The sequence below is a fragment of the Mytilus californianus genome, unplaced genomic scaffold (assembly GCF_021869535.1).
Source record: "Mytilus californianus isolate M0D057914Y unplaced genomic scaffold, xbMytCali1.0.p SCAF_3, whole genome shotgun sequence".
Taxonomy (NCBI): Eukaryota; Metazoa; Mollusca; class Bivalvia; order Mytilida; family Mytilidae; genus Mytilus; species Mytilus californianus.
Genome location: NW_026262679.1, coordinates 63,912,886 through 63,929,610, shown reverse-complemented (window position 1 = coordinate 63,929,610; position 16,725 = coordinate 63,912,886). Strand labels below are relative to the sequence as shown.

Genomic DNA, 16,725 nt, shown 5'->3' with positions numbered 1-16,725 from the left:
AAACTATTGAACCAATTCCAACCAAACTTAAGCTGAATAATCCTTAGGGTATCTAGAATAAAGTTTGTGGTTTTTTTTACTGTTTCTTCAAAAAACATGGCCACCATGGCTAAAAATAGAACATAGGGGTAAAATGCAGTTTTTGGCTTATATCTCGAAAACCAAAGCATTTAGAGCAAATCTGACATGGGTTGAAAATGTTCAAAAGGTCAAGATCTATCAGCCCTGAATTTTCAGACAAACGGAACAACCCAATGTTGGGTTGCTGCCACTAAATTGGTAATTTTAAGGAAATTTTGCAGTTTTTGGTTATTATCTTGAATATTATTAATGATAAAGATAAACTGTTAACAGGAAAAATGTTCAGCAAGGTAAGATCTACAAATAAGTTCAATGATCAAAATTGTCAATTGACCCCTTAAGGAGTTATTGCCCTTTAAGGACAATTTTACACAATTTGTTTATCATGTTTTCTAACTTTAAAAAATCTTTTTCTCTGAAACTACTGAACCAATTCCAACCAAACTTAAGCTGAATGATCCTTAGGGTATCTAGAATAAAGTTTGTGTTTAATTAACTGTTTCTTCAAAAAACATGGCCACCATAGCTAAAAATAGAACATAGGGGTAAATGCAGTTTTTGGCTTATATCTCAAAAACCAAAGCATTAAGAGCAAGTCCTTGTTTATGACCTAATAGTGTAAGCAACAAAATGATTAATAGCATGAGATAATCTGTGTTTAATTATGATCAATGCCAAAATGTTGACTTAATTTGTTTTTAATTGCTAATTTCTTCAAAACGACTTTTATTTCTCACATGAAATTTGGCACACACAAGCACTCACAGTGTCTTATTGCTTTAATCAAAGTAAAAAATATCAGAATGATACACGAAATAATTTTGCTTTCAATGAAAATGTGGTAAATTTCGGGTAAAATTTTAGTCTTAATAAATTGCTGAATTACTTATAAATACTGCAATCGCTTAAATACTTTCTGCTTTCGTTATATGTTATATTTAATATATAAACTATATTATAAATACTATTTTAACTACCAACAAAAAGCGCAATAATTTTATTTTTCATGTTAAAGATTCCCCGTACAATATGGTATCTGGGGGTACCGTGTAAAAACATGAAATCTAGAAATTTGTGACCACATGAACTTACGACGACATTCATGATTGTAAAATACAATGATTTTCCTATAATTTTCCAAAAAAAATAGCCGTGTGTTATTCCGTTAACTTTAATTCGTTAACTCGAGGACTTTTTGGACACTGGGCACCCTACTAGAAAGTCAATTTTATGTGCTAGGTTTGACATTTCTTTTAACCTTGTACTGGTACATGGTAAAGCCATACAGTGTTTTGTATTCGGTTGGACGATATATGACCTTGAAAAGTCAACAGGAAATGACATCATGTAAACCGGAAGTAGCCATTTTTGCAATAGTTTCATGTAAAAGTATATAGAAACCTATATTTTTTTATTCAGCATGAAGTAACCTTTCATTTGAAACGGAAGTGACAATTTGTGTACAGGAAATAGCAAAATTATATATATTATCTACTTTATTAAAGTTATGACACTGATCTAATTTACTTTTTACAGGAGTTATTGATAAAATATTAAATGGGACACTGATTAATGATGTCACAGAAAATTACCTTGATGTAAGTAGAAGAAGTAATTGTTTTTTTTTTCATTTATATATCACTATTTTTATGCTACCCAATAAAATGTCAGGAGCATATATATTAATCACTTTTTCCGTCAGGTCAGTCTATGTGTCTGAAACAAATGATTTCTGGATCATAACTTGAATATCCCTTGCTTGATTGGAATGAAACTTATACAGATGGAAGATATACATGTAGGGAAGGGGAAGAAGCTTATTGATTATGTGGTCAATAGGTCAAATACCAGGTCACTGTTTTTAAAGATAAAAAAATTGTTTCTTCATGGTAACTTGAGTCTCCAATGCTTGATTGGAATGAAACTATACAGATGAAGGATATAGGAAAGGAACAGAAGCCTATCAATTTGGGGGTCAAAATGTCATAGGTCAAAGTCACTTCCTAACAAAGAAAAAAAATTGAAAAATGGTTTCCAGATGGTAGTTAAGTTTAAACATATTTTATTGTTCAAAAAGACAAATGGACCAGATACAAGTTGATCCATTTGTCCTCTTGAACAATAAAATGGATGGTAACTTGTGTATCCCTTGCTTAATTGGAATAAAACATGTACAGACGAAAGATAAAGAGGGAAGGGAAAGAAGCCTATTTATTTTTCAACAATATGTGAAAAGAAACTGTTACAAAAACAGAAACTTTTTGAAGCAATGGTTTTGGGATTGTATCCCACTATGAATTATAACACATTTATACATGTGGGTGGTGTCAATAAAAATTAAGCAAAAGTGTGATGAAGAGGGCAAAATTTCAACATTGTTTAATTCAAATAAGTTATATTTGAACAAATTACAGATACCCATTAGTTTATATTTATGAAACTGATGGCATAGATATGTGTTTATTGTTTTTAACAAAATTTCAATTACTAGATGTAAAAAAAACTTTGAAAATACTGTAAATTTGTTGGTTTTTTTTCAAATATTTTGATAAAAAATAAAGTAAGTTTGGTACCAAAATGTTTTTCTCCGCCTTCTTGTTCATTTAGAATTATTGGTTATATCCAACAAAAGGTACACAAAGTTCTGTTTAGCTTACAGGAGTTTTACATTTTTACCTAAAGTTTTTAGTTTCTTAAATAATTTTCTGATACTGTTGATATTACTTTCTATGCCATCAGTTTCATAAACTAATGGGTATCTGTAATTTGTTCAAATATAACTTATTTGAATTAAACAATGTTGAAATTTTACCCTCTTCATCACACTTTTGCTTAATTTTTATTTGACTATTTTACTTCATGTAATTAAAAGTATTCATGTCACCATATAATTTTTTACATAGATTTATGCATACAAAATGATATTCGAAAACAATTGTAGAAGTGGATGGACAAATAGGAAAGAAATTTCTTGCTATTATAACCTGCCAAATTTCAGTGAAATGTCACACTCCTGACATGAATACTTTTAATTACCGTTCCTACTCGCTTATTAGTCGGAAAATTGGGAGTAAAATTCATAATCCAGAGAGGGGGGCCGACTAATAGACGAGATCTAGCGACCAGAGGAAAAATCCAAGCTTGAGAAAAGTGGTCAGGAGTGAATTTCCTGGTCAAAACTACGTTTTTGATTGCCAAACCTACATAAATCAATAAATAAAAAGTTTTTGTTGAAAATAAATGACTTCAATACTGTCTTTGTGTTTTATTTGTTCTTTGGTAAACATTTTCTGCAAATTCGTGTTGAAATTCTACTGTTTCCGGTTTGTGTATTGATTTTCATGGTCACATGGTTTTCCTATAAACCCAAAAGAAGAGCCAAGAACCAAAAATGAAAAGGAGATAACAATGTACCAAATATGTGAAAGGATGTTTTCAGCGGAGTTATTGTGTCATTATTGTGATATCATGATATCAATTCAATGCTTATAGTAGGATCGACTATTAGGCGAGTATCTACGGTACAAGAAGTAAAGAGTAACAGGCTTTTTTCTTTAATTTCATGTTTGGTTGGATGAAATACTGGTATTTTTAGTAAAAAAATATGTTTCCTTTTTCTGTCTACCAGAATGACCAAAGTGAGTGTGGCATAAATACTTTTAATAAAACTCTTTTAATAAAAAATCAGAAAATATCTTGTAGACTGTATGCTATTAAATTTGAATTTTTCTTATAAATTTTTGTTGTATCAGTATCAAAGTAAAGGAAAATATTATGGTAGACTGCAATGTTGAACACAAAATAGCTGCACAGATTAATTTTTCATGTCAGGAGTGTGACACTTTTTAGGTACTTTTTTGTATACATGTATATTATTCCGTCATTATGCAACGAACAGTTATACAGACTTTTTCTAAATGCCTTCACATATTGATCTGATTTTTAGAATGTGAGTGTACTATGATGAGTAACAGATCGAGTTTACATTTGGTTCTACTTAACTGATTTTTGCCCAAATTAAGGGCTTTGGACTTTGAAAATTTTGTGAAAATAACAGTTATACAGACTTTTTTTCTGAACACCTTCACATATTGAGCTGATGTTTAGTATGCAAGTCGACTGTGATGAGTTGCAGATCGAGTTTACGTTTGAAAATTTTGTGAAAATAACAGTTATATGGACTTTCATTCTCAAATTTCCACTCCTTAAAATGGCTTCAAGCTTTTTTTTGCAAGCGGGGCCATTCGTGTCGTTCTGACACATCTAGTGATGAAATATGTTTTAGACGGATATGTTAACAAGGATATATAACTGCTACTGTGGTGACAATATATGTAAGTTTTCTGGACTTTCAATTCTAGCAAACATTTCCCCTCTTCAGTGGATTGTGTAAATTAGCACAATATATGTATATTATACCTCATCAAGGCGAGGTCAATTCATGGTAATTTAATGATTGAATGTCTGTAAATTTGTTCTTTTGATCTTCACCTGAGTGCATTTTAGCCACTAGCTTTTACCGTCCAAGGTGTGTATAACATATTGGATGGATTTTAAGACAAAAGTGCCAGTTTAATACACAAAGATTACAAAAATATTTTAATATTCTCCTTGTTTTTTAGGGAAAAGGGGGTGGTGGTATAGATCGCCGTGGAATATTTCATCATCTTTTGAGTACACTCCATTGCAAATAAATTATGACATTAAACATGTTTTTTCACATACCTGAACTGTGAATAAAAATGGTATTATCTATACTACTAAAATAACAAGGTCCAATTTGTAAGCCGGCATGACGTAAAAACGATGAATCAAAGAATTCAACTTTATATATAACTAATATAGGACAATGGTGTAGATTAAAAATTACACCATTCCAGGCCCTTTTGTTTCCACATAATTAATATTACCAATAATTAACAAGGTCCGAGTTGAATCTGATACCAATACCAATAGTACCTATTACCTGTTACCTAATCTGTACACTCTGCCTCTGTCAGATGCACCACCAAATGGTGTATTTGGGATTTGCTATATACACAGGTCATAATCACACCTGAACTTGGTCAGATCATTATTCAGGGATTGACACTACTAAATTCGATCATTGACCAAAAAAAAAATATATCTACAAGTAGTTTCTGGCAGTTGTAAGAAAACCAGGGCGGATTCAAACAGAAAGTTTTGAAAGCAAGAGAAAACTGTGCACCTTATAATCAGCATGACTTTATCAAGAGAGGCGAACGATACCAAAGGGACATTCAAACTCATAAGTCGAAAATAAACTGACCACACCATGGCTAAAAAAGAAAAAGACCAACAGACAACAGACAAACAATAGTACACAAAACACAACATAGAAAACTAAAGACTGAGCAATACGAACCCCACCAAAAACTGTGGGTGATCTCAGTTGCTCCACAAGGGTAAGCAGATCCTGCTCCACATGTGGCACCCATTCTGCTGCTCATGTTAGTACAAACCCGGTAATAAGTCTTAATCGGTAGGTCACATTCGGGGAAAAGGGGACAGGATTGTAGTTACGACATTTGGAACATATCCGCTATCATCTGTGAAACGGACAATTATCAAATGACAATAGGAATACTAAAAATCCAGGCTGAAAATAAGGCATAGGTACTTTAATTCAGTCACAGTCGCTGGTGTGTTCTAGTTATAATGATAAGAAATATCTAGATAACATTTGAAGTGTATTATATTTTTATGTGATGATTTATCTGAATAAATGTTGTTTAAACCAAATGATATCATAAGAAAAGGTTGAAACGAAATGATTGATTAATTTAAAAATAAAATGGAATAGTAATGTATACAGACTAAGAAATGAACAATTTATATCAACCTCGAGAACCTAGTATTAAATTAAATGTGTCTAGAAAAGTAAAATAGTAGCATTACAATATTTTGTGCATCTGAAGCGCTTTTCACTTACCTCATGGGGAACGCTCTAATCCAATTATTTGAGACCGCGTCATATATAAATACTTGGTTTATATGACCTAATGACGTTGATTGGAGCATATATTTTATAAGTGAAACCCAAATCTGCTGTGTTTTTTTTATTGAAATGGTGTTGATTTTTGATAGAAAACAGCTGATTGTTAATGTAATTTTCATCCCATGCATCGTAAAATTCTAACTCAAATGATCACCTGGTTCCCATTTAAATTGCCTACATTTTAAATTCTTAAAGGTAGTTGTTCTTATGAGATTCAATCATTTACCCAAAGGCCCAAGTGAACTTTTCTCATCACTCGCCATCTGTCTTCCGTCGTTGTCTGTTGTTAACTTTTACAAATATCTTTTCCTCTGAAACTAATGAGCCAAGTTTAACCAAACTTGGCCACAATCATCATTGTGGTAATGGTATCTAGTTTGAAAAACGTGTTCGATGACCCCACCTGCCAATCAACATGGCCAACATGGCTAAAAATAGAAGATAGGGGTTAAATGCAAGTTTTGCCTATTATTTTGAAAACTGCTATCAATATAAAAAATCTTGGTGTGACAAAAATGTTTAGAATGTTGAGCTCTACCTATTGTCTGTTTATGTCAAAACTGTCAGACAACTTCTTATAGGAGTTATTGCCCTTGAATGACAAATTTAAACCAATTTTTTGCGTCATTGCATAATATATTAAAAACTATATTAGATAGTTAGAATCTTTAGAAAGCAAAAATGATCAGCACAACAGGATCCACAAACAAGTCAACATAGCTGAAATCTTAAGTCGACTCCTCATTAGAGTTATTGCCCTTTAATGACGATTTTTTTTTGTAGTTTTGACTAATATTTTAAAGACTATAATAGATAGATAGAAACTTTAAATGCAAGACAAGATCTACAAATATGTCAACATGACAGAAATTGTTAGTCATCCCCTTATTGAAGTTATTACCCTTTAATGACAATTTTTTTTGCCTATTATCTTGATAACTATGATAGATATATAGAAACTTTAAAAAGAAAAATTATAGCAGGATAAGATCTACAAATATGTCAGCATGACTGAAATTGTCAGTTAACTTTAAATAGAGTTATTCACCTTTAATGATGATTTTAACTAAAAAGTGGCCATTGTTGAAAATTCAGGTGAGCGACACATGCTCTTTAGAGCCTCTAGTTTTCCAAAATTGGACTGGGTGTCAAGAAAAAGCAGCATGGTGCCATAAAACCTCCTGTAGGAAATGCTATTTATTCTTGCAACAATTTCGATATACACAAAAAGGGTGTATCTTGTGTTCTTTGCGCAGCTGTTGATTAGGACTCTTAAGTATGTAAATAAGAGCAGTAGCCCTTTTTTTTATGCCCCACCTACGATAGTAGAGGGGCATTATGTTTTTCAGTCTGTGCGTCTGATTATTTGTCCATCCGTTCATCCATCCTTCTGTCCCGCTTCAGGTTAAAGTTTTTGGTCAAGGTAGTTTTTGATGAAGTTGAAGTCCAATCAACTTGAAACTTAGTACACATGTTCCCTATGATATGATCTTTCTAATTTTAATGCCTAATTAGAGTTTTGACCCCAATTTCACGGTCCACTGAACATAGAAAATGATAGTGTGAGTGGGGCATCTGTGTACTATGGACACATTCTTGTTTGTTATATGTTACCAGAGCTTATTAGTTAGGGAAGAATGTACGCTTCTGTCACAAGCTATGACCTAGACCTTTTCAGACTTGTGTTCACAAATACAATAAATAATAATAACATAAATTTCTTTTCAGTATTCGATTTGAATTTATTTTTATATGCCAGAGAGTGATTCGTTCTCTGCTGTTTCTCTAAAGAGCACTGAACTTGAATTTAGGTGAAAACTATCCTTGATGCATGCATGCTCTTTAAAGGGGCATTAGCTGTCAAATTCATGTTCACCGATTTGACACAAATTCTTATATTCGACTTATAACATACTAAAACGCATATCCAAATTATAAAAAGTCTAAAATACATGAAATAAACAATTAAAGATGCATAGACTCGATTTTATATTTCAGCATTTCGTGTGTATTTTAGTCCAGACGCCATCTTATTAACCATGGAGGTGACCTCTGAAGACTGCCGATGGTCATATAACCCAATATAAACATTAAACATAGAAAAAATAGATTGTGAACTTGTGCAATTGGATTTTTCTAGGTCTGTTTGATTTCATATTATAGGTTAAAAAAATATGTTAATAATCGTTTACCTATATAAGAATGAGTTTTTCTAGATCGAATCAGTCAACCAAATGGTTTACCTTTGTTTCACTTCCAATGTTTACATTCTTTTCCATTTAATAACTGAACACGCTTAGTTCATGCGTAATCCATCTCTAGCTTTAGGGATCAATTAAAGTTCACATGAATACGGATTCAATGCGGTCCAATTATTCACTTGCAAGTGAATAATTCATTAGCGATGTCTCTTTGCTTATTTTGACAAAACTGAACCAAACTGGCTGTTAAAAGCGAATTATTATTTCACTATTTCACTTTCATAAATAATTGAACAAAAAAAAAAATAATATTTTATTTTTTTTATATCTAGTATCTAATGCCCCTTTAAGCATGCAATCTAAGTAGATAGTATATGAAAAAAATAATTGATTGCGAGAAAGGAAAAAATAAATTATGCCAGATTGGCAAATAATTGCCAGGTGAATGATTCAGGCTCTTGTTATAGATAAGATTTAGTTATAGATAAGACTTATTCTTTTTCAGTATGTGAAGGAATTTGCTGGTTATGGTGCCCTAATAGTGATTGGTTTTCTGTTTCTAATTATATTCCCTTTCATTGGAATGTGTTTCTGTTGCTGCCGATGTTGCTGTAATAATTGTGGTGGTGCTATGAAGCAGAACCCTAAAGATGCAAACAACCATTGCAAAAGAAGAACCTTTGCTGTAATTTTGTTTGTCTTAATTGCATTTATAGTGTAAGTTCTACAGTGCCTTTAACATACAAAAAGGAAAAGAAAAAGAAAATTCTCATTTGCGTAAAATGTTTTTTGAATTCATTTGTTAATTATGGATGCCTCTTTAACACTTGTAATGGTGCTCAAAGAAAAGCTATGAAATAGATTTCAGTAAACTGTGTAAGAAAAAAAAAATACGACAAATGCAGTATTTGGTTTGTTGTTGTAATGACAAATATGGAAGAAAAGTACATATGTTGTCAGCACATGCTATTTAGATTTCTGATTTGGTCAATTTTAGAATAAATGATTATAATAATCTATCTTTGAAATTTTAAGTACACTTCGGACAAAAGCACCCACTGGTATATTTCTTTGATGAAAGCTTAACTGAACTAAATTATTCAAACAATAAAAACCTTACCAGATGAACTAGAAATGAGTTTTTTTTGTGAGGTAAGTATACTTTTAATTCAGCCAACATAAGAAAATTCTCAAAAATCTACTAAGATGGACAAGATAACAACTCACAGCTATTAATGATACAGTAAGAAAATACCAAACACGTGTTCAATCGCCTCTATGTTTCCAATCATATATACAAGGAATGTCAAGATCTACTTACTTCCTGTTTTCACCAAAATTATCAGATGACAATTGCCCTAAAATGATGATTTTTGGCTAATTTTCATGTTTTTGTTTCTCAAAAACTGTGAATTAGATTATTTATGTAGAAACTGTTAAAAACCAAAAGTGGTTAGCAATACAAGATCTACAAAAATACCTATATAACTTAAACCATTGGATGACTCCTTAGCATTTGGACGTATCATTTCCATGGAGACCCCAAGGGTTACTGGGGTATAGAATTTGTGTCATCTCTTGGTCTTTTTGCGACCAGCAGAAAAACCCTTGTCAAATTGGAGCTTCAGTTTGACTGTGGAATGTATAAATTCACAGCCACATCTGGTCATAAGGGGACATTAAATCTGATGCCTTGTGTAAAGAGAGTGCCATACTAATAATACTTGCAACAACTCTTTGGGGGTCCTTAAGTGACCTGTTGCAAGGCTAAATTTCTGTCCCTATCCAATATACCATATCATATATCATTTTCCAGTGGCATTCCAAATTTCCAGTCTATTATCAGAATATCATGGTCATGTGGCATGACCTATCTATTGTATTTATTGTTAATCTGTTATCGTCCTGAACAGCAATTAATCACTTCCATGGAGTTTATGTTTTACCACCCCTTTATCATAGTTCATTTATTTTGAAACTTTTGTATAGTATACATGTTAAAGATGGTGTTTAGGTCAGTTAAAAGGGAACCACATATGATAAGTCTGGTATTTGGTATGCAGTTGTATAAGCATTGTCAATTCTCATTACCATGGAGGTTATTTTGCCCTGCACCTTCATGGTTCATTGTCTGAATGTTTTGTATAGCGTTTTGCATAGCTTACATGTTAAAGTATCACCATTTTAATTCCTTTTTTAATCCCAATATAGGCAATATTTTTATTATACTATCAAAATTGCATAAAGGCTACACATATCTCTAAGTCATGTAAGTCAACAGTTTATTGAATATATGTAAATTTGTATAAATATATCTTGCTATTTTCCTGAAATTGAAAAAAATGTTATAATAGGCTTCTGATTTTTTTTTATAATGCTTTATATTTCAGAAGGTAAAAGACTTGGATGCTTCATGACTTGTATATAAATGCTTTAATATGTTACGAAGTTTTCGTCTATTATATGACCATTGTCCTTGACCTCATTTTCATGGTTCAGTGACTGCTTAAAAAAATTGTTAAGTTTTTTTTCATGTGAAATTCTCACTTATTTTGTTTAATACTTATTGGATAATAATATTTGGTCTATGGAATCCTTACAAGGTGTACACCTGACCTCACCCTCATTTCATGGATCAGTGATCAAGGTTAGGTTCATTTCTCAGATAAGATAAGCAGTAGGTCAAGTATATTTGGTGTATGGAATGATTGTTAGATGTACATGTCAAACTGGCAGGTTTCATAAGACCTTAACCTCATTTGTATGGTTCAGTGGTTAATTTTAAGTTTTTGTGTTTCGGTCTGTTTCTTAGATTCTATTATCAATAGGTCAATTATATTTGGAGTATAGAATGATTGTAAGTTATACATGTGGGTCTGGCAGCTAACATATGACCTTGACCTCATTTTTATGATTCATTGGTCAATGTCAAGTTTTCGTGGTTAGGTCTATTTCTATAAGCAATGAGTTAACTATTTTTGGTGAATGGAATTATTGCAAGGTGTTTATGTTGGTCTGATAGCGTACCTGTCAACCTATAAAAATGAAAATATATTAGGATATATAATTTAAGCATTTAAAGGAAGTAGAGTTGAATAAAGTAATTTTTAAAATATTAATTTTTTAATTGTTCTCAGGTAGAAAAATAATAGAAAGTAATATTCTGATATGTATTTGCATTCAATTTGCCTTAGATTTAATCTTTTTACAAAAAAAAACCCAACATAATTTAAGGAGTACAGTATATCAGTATATTGTGAAAGGTGGCAAAAAAGGGGGAGTAACTCAAATATTTTGGCGAACAAATTCGAAATACACAAGATTTATGACTTTAAGCTTAGGTAATTGGCGTTAATAAACAGTGTGTTTGACACCAAAGCTGTCAAGTGAAGCCATGCACTTAATGGGTCACTTAATTTGACAGTTAACACAGCTAGTTGAATTTCCTGTCCAGGAAGAATTACGAATTTGCCAGTGTTTAAAAGGAAAATCATTTATGAAATCAGTCTAAAGGCTCAAGAATCTGGGTGAAAACGGGTCAATTATTGAATTCCCAGGTTATTTAACGACCCGGCGGGTATTTAAAAAATCATGGGTGAGAGGTGAAATTTACGAGTATCACCTATAGGATACGGGTCAGTTGACGGTATGTGAAAGGGTTCATCTGACCTTGACCAGGTTTTACATCGATCATTTATGTGTTAATTGTTTGTTATAAAAATATTTCATGGTTCATTGGTCAATGATAAGACATTGTGGTTTGAAAGGTTGTCAGGTTCTATTAGCGAAAGGACCATTATAGGATTGTAAGGTGTACATGTCTGTCTGGCATGGTTCATCATATAACAGACTTTCAACATGAACTCAATGTAAAACAAGCGAAACATTTCATCTTGTGCACTCTTTGTCAATTTTACATTAAATACAGGAAGTTTGAAGGCTTAAAGGCACAATTAGAAAATATAATTTTCTATACAGATATCATTTCATATTTATGTCATGTGAACATCTTAAGAATGTTATTTAATATATTAGTTATACATTTTTTGATATTCGAATTAGAGGCCTTAAATCATACCTTCTTTGTTTTGATTGGAGGAATTAGATATATTGACCAATCAGAAAGTAGCTAACTGAACCCAGAGCGGCATTTACGTTTTTTAAGTAACACATGGCTTTTCGATGATTTTAAAACTAAAATGATTTAGCTACTAAACATACAAAGAGGCACAGATTTTTCAGCTTGTTGACAGAATCCCATTTTTGATTGACCGGAATTCATTGATCTCATAGCCCAGTATTAGCTGTTGTTTCATGTATTTTTACGATTTGATCAGTTCCTCAACTATTTTAAGTAAAAGGTGAAATATATTTGGTTTATAGACTGATTGCAAGGAGTAAAAGTCACTCTGTAAAGTTAAAAAAATAACCTTCTTATTTTTATATTGACCTCATTTTTGAGAGGAAATACCTGTCAGTGTGTTATTTTGTGACAAGAAAGTTATTCTCAGCATTTAGTGTTTAAGGGAATATGATACAGTTACAGGGGAGGTAATGACGTCAGACTGTGAAATATTGAGAAAAGATGCATTTTTCAACTGATTTTAATCATTAGCTTGAAAACGAGTACATTGACTCCTCTTTTTAGCTCACCTGGGCCAAGTGAGCTTTTCTCATCACTTGGCGTCCCTCGTCTGTCGTCCGTCATCATTAACTTTTACAAAAATCTTCTCTGAAACTACTGGACCAAATATAACCAAACTTGGCCACAATCATTATTGGGGTATCAAGTTTAAAAAATGTGTCCGTTGACCCCGCTTGCCAACAACGTTGGCCGACATGGCTAAAAATAGAACATAGGGGTTAAATGCAAGTTTTGTTTATTGTTTTGAAAACCTTTATAAATAAAGAAAATCTGACAGGGCAGAAATGTTCAGAATGTTGAGCTCTACCAATTGTTTGTATATGTCAAAACTGTCAGACGACTTCTTAAAGGAGTTATTGCCCTTAAATGACAAATTTTACCATTTTATTTCATTTTTGCCTATTATCTTGAAAATCATAATAGATAGAGAGAAACTTTAAACTGCAAAAAGATCAGCAAGACAAGTTCTACAAATAAGTCTGCATGGTTGAAATCGTCAGTCGACTCCTTATTAGAGTTATTGCCCTTCAATGACGATTTTTACCGATTTTTTGCGTTTTTGCCTTTCATCTTAAAAATTATAATAGATAGATAGAAACTTGAATAAGCAAAAATGATCAGCAAGACAAGATCTACAATTAAGACACATGAAGGAAATCATCCGATGACACCTTATTGGACTTATTGCCCTTTGATGACGATTTTTACCATTTTTTTTGTGTTTTGCCTTATATGATAAAATTTGTAATAGATAAATAGACACTTTGAATCACAAAAAATGATCAGCAAGGCAAGATCTACTGACAAGTCAAATTTTGCCAATATAGTTCGTAGACTGTCTATCTTTATAGGTGCGATTGCCCTTAAATTTATGAGGATTTTTTTGTACCCTCTTTTGTGTTTTGAGAAAAAACTAAAGAAGATAGAGAGAAACTAAACAGACTAAATGATCAGCGATACAAGATCAACAAAACAGAGATTTTTGTCATGAATACTATTTTCTTTTACAATGTTGGAGAGTGTCTTTTGTTGAATATGCATATAGACCAAGGTGAGCAACACAGGCTCTTTAGAGCCTCTAGTTTAAAATGCAATTCGGCTTGAATAAGTATGCAGATTATTTGTTTGAATTTTAATGAAAAAATCACCACTGAAATTTTTTTAAATTGGATAAATATACAGCAAAAAAAAGCTGTTTTTTCTAAATTCATGAAAAAATAATAAAAATTATTTTCAAAATACTGTTACTCAAATTAAGAGTTTACTTACATGTATGTAGAGACGTTTTTTACAAAAATCCGCTGGTGATTATCTTTTGAAAAATAAAAGTTAGGTATGTCTGTTCAAAGGATAGAAATGTCCTAGAAACCAAAATTTTGAGTAAATGTCTAAAATTTCGACCCTATTTATTTCTAAAGTAGCACATGAAGGTCTATTTTTTATGCCCCATTTATGGGCATTATGTTTTTGGTCTGTGTGTCCGTTCGTTCCTTCGTCCGTCTGTCTGTCCCACTTCAGGTTAAAGTTTTGGTCAAGGTAGCTTATGATGAAGTTGAAGTCCATATTTATGTCATGTGAACATCTTAAGTGGTGCATCCGTGTACTATGGACACATTTTTGTTATTACATATTTGAATTAACTGTGTGAAAAATAGCTCGTATGCAAATTTTCATCAAAAAATTACTGTGGGATCAAAACTATGTATTATGCCCTTAAGTGCATTGTAACAGTATTGGTCTGTTATATGTCGTATATATGTATAGGTACCATTAAAACGTTTAATCCCGCTGCAAATGTTTGCACCTGTCCTAAGTCAGGAATCTGATTACAGTAGTTGTCGTCTGTTTATGTAGTTCATACGTGTTTCTCATTTCTCGTTTTTATATAGATTAGACTGTTGGTTTTTCCGTTTGAATGGTTTTACACTAGTAATTTTTTTGGGGCCCATTATAGCTTGCTGTTCAGTGTGAGCCAATGCTCCGTGTTGAAGGCCGTACCTTGACCTATAATGGTTTACTTTTATAAATTGTAACTTGGATGGAGAGTTGTCTCATTGACACTCATACCACATCTTCCTATATCTATTGTTTGTCAAGCATGATTTTCATTCTAGAAAGGATATTTTTTAATTATAATACTTTCAAACCTTATCTTAAATAATTTTTGAAAATATGATATTAACTTCAAATTATATTGACAGAGCTGGAATGATATGTGTGTATATTTCAAATGACCAGATGACAGATACAGTTGCAACCTTTGACAGTACAGCATCAAATGCATTAGATGACCTTGAATCATTTGTAGACATTTTCATTTTTGTAAGTTTTTGATATATAGCATAGTTATGTACTGCTGATAACAATATTATACCCCCTCTCTGAAGGAGGGATACACTGTTTGAACCCTGTTTGTCAGTCCGTCCGTCCCATAAAATTACCGTCTCATTTTTCTCAGGAACTACAAACCAGAACTTCCAAAATTTGGTAGCATGCTATACAGTTTGATGTTTTGCAGATGCACCCCTTATCAACTTCCTATGAACCAAATACTTTTTCAGATTCATAGGTCATCAACTTCTTGTTTTGAAAGTAAATGGTCATCCACATTTTGTGTTTAAAATGATTGTTGGGTGGACATTACCTCCTGAAGTTCATCTTACTTTGAGTTTGACCAGATTTTCATGTTTCAATGGTTAACAGTAAAGTTTTTTGTAAAGACTGTTTCAATATATTGGGGCTCTGGAGAAAATATTGGTAACTGATGGGTGTGTTTAATGACCTTGACTGGCTATAAAGCCCTCATACGGTAGATAACAATTTTATTTTCTAGATTCACTACCTGACATGTGCAGTTTTTGGAGCATCTGGGTCAATATGCACTATTCAGTTCAGGTTGGCGGTAACAGTAGCCTTTTCCTTAATTCCTCTGCCCTTATGGATATGTATGATGGCTTCTTTTAAAGCTAAGAAATTGTCCCATATGTCGTTAAATTTTCAGGGTATGTAGTGAGATTCATTTTTCTGTAATTTCGCATAACCCAAAAAGCTCTTTCATGTCTTTGTGATACAGCTTCCCGAGGTAAAAATCCCTTTTTTCACACAATAAGTTCTTTGTAAATATAGTATTAGCATAATTTAATAAGTCCATATTTTTTACACCTTTATTCCATGGTCATCTGCTCTTCAAATAAGCACAAATGGTTAAGCTTAGTCACTTTTTGATACTTGAAACATGTCCAATATCACTACACAGAGATTTTTTGTTTATGTACTACACTTCAATTCCTCAATTTGTGGTGCATTAGGTATAGGGATATTGACCTATCTGTTGGCTGTGCTAACTTTCCATTAGTTTCTTTAATGAGGCAGTATTATTCATAGTTCTAATATGATGTCCTTCTTTTGTTTTGGAAACAAAGCCATGTTCTAATTCCAATAGAGCTTGGGCTGCATGGTTGATTTTCTAAAACAATTCGGCTTTATCCTTTCAAAATGGCTGCCTTTCGAAAGTGTATGATAGGTCTGGTTCGAAGAACAAAAGTTCTGAATTTTCCTATTAAAATCAAAATAATTCTATCATGCAATGCTCTATGCTCATTTTAACATGGGTAGGCATTATATTTGTCAACATTTTAAACCTCCCTATCGCTCGGTATAAAGATATGACAAATATAATTCCTACCCATGTTAAAATGAGCATAGAGCATGGCATGAAAGAATCACTGCATATTTCTTAAATCGTAGGTGAGCAATTTAGGCTCCTTGTAGCCTTGAGT

General features: G+C 32.3%; 1 protein-coding gene and 1 long non-coding RNA gene across 3 annotated transcripts in view; both read left to right on the top strand.

The window, feature by feature from the left end:
• Window positions 1–16,725, top strand: part of LOC127733190 (uncharacterized) — a 222,126-nt gene that overhangs the window by 29,332 nt on the left and 176,069 nt on the right. The gene's annotated exons all lie outside the window — the stretch shown is intronic.
• Window positions 1–16,725, top strand: part of LOC127733119 (prominin-1-like) — a 226,586-nt gene that overhangs the window by 35,124 nt on the left and 174,737 nt on the right. For both annotated transcript variants that reach the window (XM_052242417.1, XM_052242418.1), the window contains exons 3-5: window positions 1,618–1,679; window positions 8,807–9,018; window positions 15,148–15,268. In XM_052242417.1, coding sequence (XP_052098377.1) covers window positions 1,618–1,679; window positions 8,807–9,018; window positions 15,148–15,268 — 395 coding nt within the window. The remainder of the gene's footprint in view (window positions 1–1,617; window positions 1,680–8,806; window positions 9,019–15,147; window positions 15,269–16,725) is intronic.